The sequence below is a fragment of the Haplochromis burtoni genome, unplaced genomic scaffold (assembly GCF_018398535.1).
Source record: "Haplochromis burtoni strain Fernald_Lab_line unplaced genomic scaffold, NCSU_Asbu1 Contig_162, whole genome shotgun sequence".
NCBI lineage: Eukaryota > Metazoa > Chordata > Actinopteri > Cichliformes > Cichlidae > Haplochromis > Haplochromis burtoni.
Window position 1 is genome coordinate 1,421,532 of NW_024582523.1, and position 9,592 is coordinate 1,431,123.

At 42.6% G+C, this 9,592-nt stretch overlaps 2 protein-coding genes across 2 annotated transcripts; both read right to left on the minus strand.

The window, feature by feature from the left end:
• Positions 1–10: 10 nt before the first annotated feature.
• bricd5 (BRICHOS domain containing 5) lies at positions 11–5,096 on the minus strand. The gene is made up of 7 exons (XM_005932892.3): positions 4,430–5,096; positions 3,980–4,081; positions 3,641–3,778; positions 3,414–3,563; positions 3,214–3,321; positions 1,887–2,037; positions 11–392 (listed from the first exon to the last, which is right to left on the minus strand). The coding sequence occupies exons 2-7, from the start codon at positions 4,031–4,033 to the stop codon at positions 298–300; spliced, it is 696 nt and encodes a 231-aa protein (XP_005932954.1). The 5' UTR covers positions 4,034–4,081; positions 4,430–5,096; the 3' UTR covers positions 11–297.
• Positions 5,097–5,961: 865 nt separating this feature from the next.
• On the minus strand, positions 5,962–8,142 carry LOC102306829 (phosphoglycolate phosphatase). Its single transcript, XM_005932894.2, has 2 exons — positions 7,307–8,142; positions 5,962–6,997 (listed from the first exon to the last, which is right to left on the minus strand). Exons 1-2 carry the CDS (start codon positions 7,899–7,901, stop codon positions 6,672–6,674), a joined length of 921 nt encoding a protein of 306 aa, XP_005932956.1. The 5' UTR covers positions 7,902–8,142; the 3' UTR covers positions 5,962–6,671.
• Between the last annotated feature and the right edge of the window lie 1,450 nt (positions 8,143–9,592).

Sequence of the window (9,592 nt, forward strand, 5' to 3'; positions counted from 1 at the left end):
AACAAAAAAGGGGGAGCGGGGGTTCTTTCTTCTCTCTTCTTTAATCTCTGAAGCGTGCCACCAGAGAGGGTATTATACATGAAGAGAGTGATGATGGGGATTTGGCGATAACTGTGACAGCCCGTCTCCAGCTCAATTCTTTCTCGGAAGGAAGAAAATGGTTTACTGGTGGCTGTATGGCACAAAGGAAACAGTCAAAGCTCGCTTTTGTTCTTGAAGAGGGAGCCAAAAAAAAAAAAAAAAGGACAACTTTGTTTCCCTGATCTTTTGCCGGGAGGATCGAGAGAGAATGCAGAGTCACTCTGGAAGGTAGTAGAAGCACACGGACACGCAGATGTTGCTGGGGAAGCAGATGTCGATGCAGAAGTAGACCAACCTCTGTTTGCCTGGGCCTGAGAAAATGAGAGGTCATGTGACTCATTAAAAAATACAAATTTAGATTCAAGTGTCACTTGAAAACAAATCATTTAGAAATGCAGTCATTTGCATGAATCATTCATGGTTTGAAAGCAGCCAGATTTAGTTTGGTGTTCAGAATGGGCTCACGTACATGCTGTTGAGGGAGCACACAGTAAAGTACATAAAAAGACTTTCACCCCGTGGAAAGGTCACATTAGGCCACGAATCAGGTTTCAGCCTGACACGCTGCTGCGTTGCGGAGCGGCCGCAGGGCTAATTGAAAAACCTCTCTGCGCGCAGGCTCCGGTGACCCTGACAAATGAGCCCTTGTGTGAAAACTTCAGCATAATTTCTGTTCTGTTCTCCCAATTTGTGACTCAGGTGTCTGGAAAAAAGAATCGATTCATAAATGAGTCTATGAAACTAGTAGGGAACAGTTCTGGGGTGGTTATAGAAAATTCCACTGTTTTCTGAATATTTAAGGGGATCATCATCAGAGTAGAAGACTCCGCGGTGCTCTTTGGTGCAGCTTTGTCAAACAGCATCAGAAATTGCTTTTTAAGCCGAATCTGAAGCGCTTGTGAAACCAGTTTTTAAAGCCTATGTTCCAAATAAAGACACATTTCATCAAAAATCCAGAGCCCATAAAATGTTCTGACTTTCCTGAAGAACTGAGCCTGACGCCAGTTCATTTTTCCTGAAAGTGTAAGTTTAGGAGAAATGCAGCACACTGTTTTTTTTAGTTATTCAGAAAACATAACTCAGGATTAAGTCATTAGATATTTTGGGAGATATTTTCAGCTTCGGATTAATGCGCATTTGATCTTTGAGCTGTGCAAAACTTCAAATTTTGGTATTGATCCGATACTAAATATATACAAGATCAGTATTGCAGATATCGATACTTAACCAGTAAAGGTAGCTTATGTAGGGGAGAGCAGTGTGTGTGGTCTGTGAGATTAATCATCAATTTGTATATTCTGAACACATTTTAATGGCCACTAAATCACTGTAATTTTTTACTGTCTACAATAGTTAGTTAAATTAGTTGATCAGTATAACAACCCTTCCGTGGTGGTCATGTATTTTGAAATGTACCTGTTCCTAAAGCACTTTAGGTCACCTTCTGTTGTTGATGTGTCATATCCCAAAAAAATACTTTTCTCACCACAATTCAGTGAGCTACATACTGAGAGGATAGAGGATAGGATAGAAACAAAGTATCAATCCAGTACCGATACTAAAGCTGGTATCGATACTATTGATATTTGGATGTATTGATACTGATACTATTGATATCCCACCTCTAATAATGCAAAAAGATGTCACACAGTGAAAACATGAGGATTTGTTGACAACAGGTAAAATTCAAAATATATCAGCTTTGTTTTTTCACCAGTTTAACTTTGTTTTCTAAACCTTATCAGAATAATTGTAAACCTTTTTTAACTCAACATTTGACGTTTGAGCCAAAGCAGCCCCCTCACCCTCGGTCCTCCTGGTCCAGTGGACCGACCTGTCCTGACACAGGGCCTGGAGAGGCTCCTCCAGCGAGGACACATTCACCTGACTGGCTGCCAGGACTCCCAGGAACTCCATCTGCCTCTGGGTCTCATTCCCAGACAGCTGGAACTGGCTCTGCCGAGGACAGCACCGCAGTATCAACATCCACAACAAAGAGTTCTTATTTTCAGCGGAAAGTATTTTAATTACTATGAGGAATCATATTAAACTCATAAAGGAGAAAAAGCGAGAAAAAAAGATGGAAACTTGAGCTCCTATTAGCCTGATATCTGCACTGATGAGGCCAACTTTGAATTTGTGCTCGCATTCACCCCAAACACTGTGCGTAATTGCGCCTCTTACAACTCTGATTGGCTCTGATAACAAACCGCTTAAAGTCCTGTTGTGCTCGAGTAGCTCACACAGCAACCAGTTTTCCTTTTCTGTTAAAAAGAACCAATAAGACCATTGTGCCTCAGCACAAACAAGCCACGTCTGCTAGCCCCAATATCATAGATTAAATGGCTACAGCAGCTACGTTTGAATACACAGAGCCTGTATGAGATATGTGACACCATGAGACAGGATCACAGAAAAGCAGCTTCTGAGACGAGGAACTTGGGTATTGTGTAAAAAGATGATAAGAAGTCCCTCTCAGTTTACCTCCAAGGTCCCACAACTCATCTCAAGGTCTCCATTCAGCCAGGGCCAGCACCATTCACCTGATCATATTGTCAATTCATAATTAAGAATCAGATAATGACACAGATGAAAACTTTTTAAAGACTGGATGTCAGTGTTCAAGATCCAGGCATTTGTCAACAAGCAGATACACGCTGGCCCTTTAATGCATCAACCTGTATTTTAATCCAAAAAGAAGCGCCTTAAAAGTTGAAAAGCCCTCACACAGAGCGGCCATTGTGCCCAGGCCAGGGCTCGGGCTCGCTGCCGTAACCTCCTGTAAGAATATCCTCGGGCACGCCGAGGGGGCTGAAGGGATCAGATGTGCTGAGGAATTCAGCCATCGGAGTAACAGAGACAGACTATGAGGCTCTTCAAGGCCCTGTACGCTTCACCTCTCTCTTTGTACGGCGTACCCAACAAAGTCATGCAAAACCACCAAGTCCTGGCTCAGTGGTGCAGTGCACTGAAATGCCAGTTCACACATTAGTGCGGCTGCTACCTTAGAAACACCTGGCAGAGCTAAAAGGGCAACTTTTTCTTAATATGCCTGGTGCACTTTGATGTCTCTCGTAATGCAGTAATGCAGTGGGGAAGACCATATTATATAACATATCCCCTGCCCACTACCTTGCGTGCCGACTCGTGGAGGACGGAGTTCACATTCTTGTAGTCTGACTGCTCCATCTTTCTCAGGAAGCAGCTCTCCTGGCTGACGGGCTTGTAGCAGATCAGACTCTGAAACACAGAAACACATTTACCCATCATAACTCACAGATGTTCCCCCTTTTTTCTAATTATTCAGAGTAATTCAAGTCATCTGGACGTACATGTTTTATATCAAAGAGCACAGTGGACGTCTGATTCAGCGACGAGGTCACAGAGAAGGTCACCAAGTCATTCTGCTGGTCAACAACCGCTGACTGGTTGATAAGCGCGCCAGTCTGATCTGAAACAGTGAACCTCACAGTCTGCAAAGGCTGAAAAAACAGAGATTTGTAAATCAGAAGTTGGAAAATGTAAACCAGGGCATGATAAGGGAAGGTGTGTGTCATACCTGAGTGTGAGGCTGAGACCTCCCGAAGTGCCCCGTCAAACCCAGGGCGAGGATGGCCAGGAGCAGGCAGGCTGAGAGGCTGACCCAGAATGCCTTGTGCGGGAAGTGGAACAAAGGGGACTCCTCAGGGCCCCCATCCTGAGAACACATGAACCAGCAACAGGCTTTAAAAAAACCTATTGGATGGTTATTTGGGGTATTTAAATCCCAGGCTGTGGCAGAACAGGAACCCACCCAGCAATAAACTTGTAAACTTGTAATACAACAAAAGTGGGGTCTGTAAGTAACCAACATATCCCAGCTATTTCAAATCTTCCATCTTGTCTGTAACGCGCTTACCGTGCACTCTTCTTCCTCCAGGCAGTTTTCTGAACGCTTCCAGCACCTCACCATCGCTGTGTCCCTTGGCGGCTCCTCACTCGGTCTGCTCCCTTCTCGTAGCTACCGGCATGGAGCGGTGGTCATGACCAGCACTGGACTGAGACTCGGCACACCTGAGCGGCTTCTCTTTTCTTTGTCCTCACAAACCTCACACCTCCCCCTCCCTTCATCCCCTCCTCAGGTCTCACAGATTCCCTCCCCCCAAAAACCGGGGAAAAAAAGTCACGCTTCACCCAAAACTTCCTAACCTCGCCAAACTCAATTTCCAAGTTTTGCCTTCCAGAAATTACCTTCATTTTTTTTTTATGTCTTCTCTAATGTGGCTTAATACGCCTCTTTAACATGATCCATCTCTTTATTGCCCCTGTCCCCCTACTCCTTTTCCCCCTTGCTCCAACATACACTTACACGAGAGGAACTGGCTTCTCCCCAACAGTCCAAACAATGGACAAAGAGGTAAGGCAGGCACGGGCTGGGAAGCCTCTCTCGTCAGGTGAGGGGTGATATGCTGCCGCTGGTGCTGCATCCAGCCGATGACAGCTCAAGGTGACTGAGGACTTTGAGAGAAGCTCTAAACCTAAAGCAACGAGGAAGTAAGTATGTAAGGTTTGTTTATATAGAGCTTTACAGGAAACAAGGTCACAAAGTGATTTACAGAATAAGATACAACAACTAAAATGCTACAAACAGATACAACTAACTAAAGGCATGCCATCACAGGTGGTTCTTGAGTTTCTTTTCAAAGGTATTAACAGCATCCACAGGAGTTAGGTTCAGGAGTAAAGGAGTCTATCTATATCAGCTGTGCACAATCCTCACTGAACAGAGATTGTGACTAATGACACCAGCTGTCAGCCAAGGCAGTAAATTATAATAATCAAGGCATCTACCGCACCGTCTGCCTGGTCCAAACGTTCCACTGTTGAATGCTATCAATTATTAATACTGTTACTCATCCAGGGTAAGGATTTAGCAGAGGGGGCATTTCTGGTTTTAAAAGGAGCTACCTTATTTAAAACAGTGATCATTAAAATAATGCACAATTGAATTTACATGGCTGTCCAGGGAAGGGGAAAGGCATTATCAGTGTTAAAAACAACAGAAAACCTATGTGCAGAAAAATGATAAAAAATATTTTTCAGTATTTATATGTTAACCAGTAAAAGGATTCAAATCGTAAGTGAATAAAAAAAGAACACACAAGTGGCCAGAATAAATGGACTTGATGTTCAGGCCTAGATTAAAAACAGCATGTAAAACGTGTTCTTTGTTGACACACTGTGAGTTTGACACACTGCAAAAGAGAGCCAGAGATTAATAATAACTAATGGTGAAATAAAGAGTGATTTATAAACACATTGTGAGTGAAAAAGAAATGCTCAGTGCATCATGGGAGCCCCGAGCAGCCTAGACCACTGCAGCATAATTAAAGGAGGGTTCAAGGTCACCTTATCCAGCCCCAACTATAAGCTTTATCAAAAAAGGTTTTAAGTCTAATCTTAAAAGCAGAGTGGGTGTCTATCTCCCGAGCCCAAATGGGAAATTGGAGGCTCTGCCTCCTATTCTATCTCTAAATAGCCACAAGTAGGCTACCAGTCTGAGTGAAGTGCTCTACTGGGGTGATACAGTACTATGAAGTCTTCAACAAAAGATAAGGCCTGATTATTCAAGCCAGTGATAGGAGAAATATGCTCTCTTTCTAGTCCCTGTGCATGCATTTTAGAGATGTTGTGCAAATGCATGAAAACAATTCGTGTTTACTATGAACACTGAAGGACATGTCCTGGTCAATAGTCTATCAAGCTGATGAATTTTTCTGTAGTATCTTCTATATGAAAATTAAAACCACCCAAAAATAAGAAGTTTCAACAATTTTAAAAGTAATAATCAGGAAATCAGTGAATGTGTTGAAAAACAAGAAACATGAACCAGGCAGAGGGTATGGTAGATCATGTAAAAATAGTTTATTTTTGAGTTTAACATGTGTTTTTTGTATATGATACTTACCCTTAAGGAAAGTCAGACATTTTTTTAAAATGTTAATGTGATTGTTTTATGAAGTAATAAATAACATGACGGATCCAAATATTACTCTTGCACAATCCCTTGAATCTAAATGCAGATATCGGAACATTGTGTTGAGGTCTTAGAATACAGAACAAACAAAGATCAAGTTCAGCGCCTTTCAGTCTGCTTTTGCCCGTTGGAACAATGATGTAAACCTTATTACTAAACTGTTGACACTTCATGTGTGCTCACCTCTCTTCCAAAGTTTGACTTGTAGTTGCTCAAGAGGTTACATTGCATATCTGGTGAGGGCCTTTATAGTTCACTGACATCTTCTTTTTTTAAAAAAGAAAAGGAACACACTCATTTTTGCAGCGTAACTCAACGCTTAAATACATTGAAAAAATACTGAGGATTATTGTTCTCACGCTGTTAATAATCACTTAAAACATATTAAAATTAGGTTTAGCAGATAAAATAAAATATAGATATATATAGCTTTAGTCTCCTGTCCAAGCAGGTAAGTGCTGTTACAGTGCTGAAGCAGCAGAAAACAACACAAAACAAAAAAAAATTCCCTTTTTAAAAGAAAAAAACAAAACAAAAAACACTGGATCCTGAGTGTTGTGCAGGTTTCTCAGTCTCATCCCTGCAGAGCTGGAAGGAGGTCCGCGATGCTCTCCACGTAGTAATCCGGCACCATCCCCTGCCTCTCTGGGCAGCCACTTTTCTGATGGGCTTCGGCATCTGCCACAGTGCTGACTCCCGTGAGGGTTAGAAGGGTCTTCAGGCCACAGTTGGAGCCCAGCAAGATGTCAGTGTCCAGACGGTCGCCGACCATCAGGCAACGGTCGGCTTTCACACCAAACTGGGAGGCCACACAGTCGAACATGAAGTGGTTGGGCTTCCCAACAGTCCGGGCCTCACGCTGGGCTGCCGTCTCAACGGCCTGAAGCAGACAGCCGGTACCTGAGGATTAAGAGTGACAGTCAGTAGGTGAGGTGACCGTTTACGCTTTGATCCAACAGAACAGGTCTGTTCAGATTAACAGGAAAGTCAAAAATTGAAAATAAATTGTTGCCAATACACTTAAAAGCCTCCGCACTGCCTCTATTCAGGTGTTCTAGCATCTGTTTAGGGTTAAACAAGGCTGAACAATAAATCCCTTGTGCTGACATCACCCTGAAAACAGTTCTGTGGATTTTCTGACCTAAATAAAAGCAAATAAAAGGTTTTAAAAATGCGTTAAATGGAACAAAGTGCAGAGTAACTGTTTACCTGCGACGGCCTTGCCTCCTTCCAGGGGCAGCCTGGTGTCCCTGTTGGTCCCCACAAACAGACAGCCCTGCTGGGTCAGATACTGCATGGCTCGGTTCAATTTCATGTAACTGAAATGCTCATCGAAACCGACCACCACCGCCTTCACCTCGGGGTCCAAGGTCACGTTGGCCCAGTCAATCGGCTTTCCGCAGATGTGGTCGGGTCCCACCCCGGTCTGCTGGATCCCCACCGCCTCCAGCTCCTGCCTCATCGCGTTGCTTCCTATCAGGTACACTTTGCCCTCCAGCTCGCAGACCGTTTTCAGGTACATAGCGCAGCAGTACGCGGTCCCGAACACTTCATCTTCCGTCACGTCGAAGCCGAGTGCGGTCATTTTATCGGCGTACATTTTCCTGGACTTGGTGCTGTTGTTAGTGACGAAAAACACCCTCTTGCCCTTTTCCTTGAGAAGGTTTATGACTTGAGGCGCTCCGGGAATGGCCTGGTCCCCCCGCCAGATGACGCCGTCGCAGTCGAACAGGATGCTGTCCACAGAGTCCAGTAGCTGCTTCACCAGAGCTCCACTCAGCCGGGTGCATTTTGACACAGACATCGGGGAAGACTGCGGTGAACGGAGCGTGAAGAAATGTAAAAACGGGAAGCTTACTTACTCAAGTAAAGTAGTAGCGCTATGTCAGGAGTCAAAGAGGCGAGCTGTAAATGTTAACCGTTAATAACCGGTCAAAACAACCGGTTTTGGTGTGCTGTGTGAGGAGCTCCGGAGAAGCAGGCTGACCTTCTGACAGCCGAGTGTTGCATCAATGCAACGACTACTTCCGCACCGGCTTAAAGTGACAGGAGCCACACACTAAGAAGTCCGGTCAAACTTCCGCTTTGATAAAATTAAAGTAATAAAATCTTTTTTCTTTTTCTTTTTTAATGAGAAGAACAGGTGCTTTATGATGGTGTGAATAACTTAATCAGCAAACACATTTGTTTTCTAACCCACCTTCTGATTTTTTTTGATTGTTATGTTACTTTGTATCGTGAAAAAATCAAAACATTGGATGCTGACGATCAATGACGATCCACAGTTGTTGTGATTCAGTGAAAGTTGTGTGGTGGATGTCAAACATGTAGCCTACTGGTGCACTGCTTTAACCTACACCAAACACTTTTAAAATCCTCGGTTTAAAGTTAGAATGTCAAGCGACCCCCCCACTGTGTTCTTACCGGGTTTTCCATGATGGCTGGAAAGCTATGCTAATGTAAATGTTTATGTAGCTTCACTGATTCACCTGCAGATACAGAATGGTCACATGTCTGTCTTTACATTACAAGTGATCACGCGCGGTGAGTTTCAGCCAGCAAAGAGTCCATTCAGTTTTTGTTGATAATTTAATTGAATCTTGTTTTTTATTAAAAAATATTTTCATTCCAAGTCTTTATAGTCTATAACAAACTTACACAACAGAAGCTGACCCAAACTCCTTTAAAGACAGCACATTTACATTTCAGGTCTCTAAAACTCCACAGTATCAATACACAAGAAAACTGTGTTAACTAGTATATTACTGTGGGTTGTTAAACTTACAACATTGTTGTGTTGGTGTTCATGAAAATGTGTTCCGAACTTGGCAAATGTACGATGATTCAGCTCATAAATAATAACACACTGCTCTCCCCTACATAAGCTCCCTTTATAGGTTAAAAGTATCGGTATCTGCAATACTGCTCTTAATTTACTCGATAACGAAATTTGCAAGATGCACAGCACTGCTGCTGATGAGTAGAAAAATAACTGAATATGTCAGGAAATAGTTCACTAGATAAATAAGTAATTAAAATATACATTGACTTAGTTTAAAATGCTCTGTATTTCTATTTTTAAATAATTAATTACACATTTTTAATTCATTCTAGTTTTATTCCAGACCCCAATATACTGAGGCTATGTATTTGCATAATGATCTTAACTGCTTTCATAGAGAAACACCTTATAAAAAGCCTTATAATTTAACTTATAACTTTCTTACAAGTGTGGTGTGTATTGTCAACACAAGAATGTACCGCATTAGGATTTAATGCCACATTTGACCTCCGACCTTTTGTTCTGACTTGTCATACAGACTATCCGGTTGTTCAGTGATGACGTGATGAATCCTACTTCCGGGCCTAAAGTAGTCTGTGTTTAATATGGCTTTTGTGTTGTTAACATGTTTAATGTTATTTTCTTCTATTTGATCTCAAAAAGCTCCTAAAACTGTCAGTGATCACTGTTGACCTCCCTCGGCTTTTATTACC

What these genes read in the sequence shown, in the direction of transcription:
- LOC102306829 (XM_005932894.2), bottom strand. Translation starts at nt 7,901, where the DNA reads ATGTCTGTGTCAAAATGCACCCGGCTGAGTGGAGCTCTGGTGAAGCAG. An exon ending in AGGAGGCAAGGCCGTCGCAG is followed by an intron (nt 6,998 to 7,306) that starts GTAAACAGTTAC and finishes CTTAATCCTCAG; the next exon opens with GTACCGGCTGTCTGCTTCAG.
- bricd5 (XM_005932892.3), bottom strand. Translation starts at nt 4,033, where the DNA reads ATGGTGAGGTGCTGGAAGCGTTCAGAAAACTGCCTGGAGGAAGAAGAG. An exon ending in GGTCTCAGCCTCACACTCAG is followed by an intron (nt 3,564 to 3,640) that starts GTATGACACACA and finishes CTGTTTTTTCAG; the next exon opens with CCTTTGCAGACTGTGAGGTT. An exon ending in TGCTCTTTGATATAAAACAT is followed by an intron (nt 3,322 to 3,413) that starts GTACGTCCAGAT and finishes TCTGTGTTTCAG; the next exon opens with AGTCTGATCTGCTACAAGCC.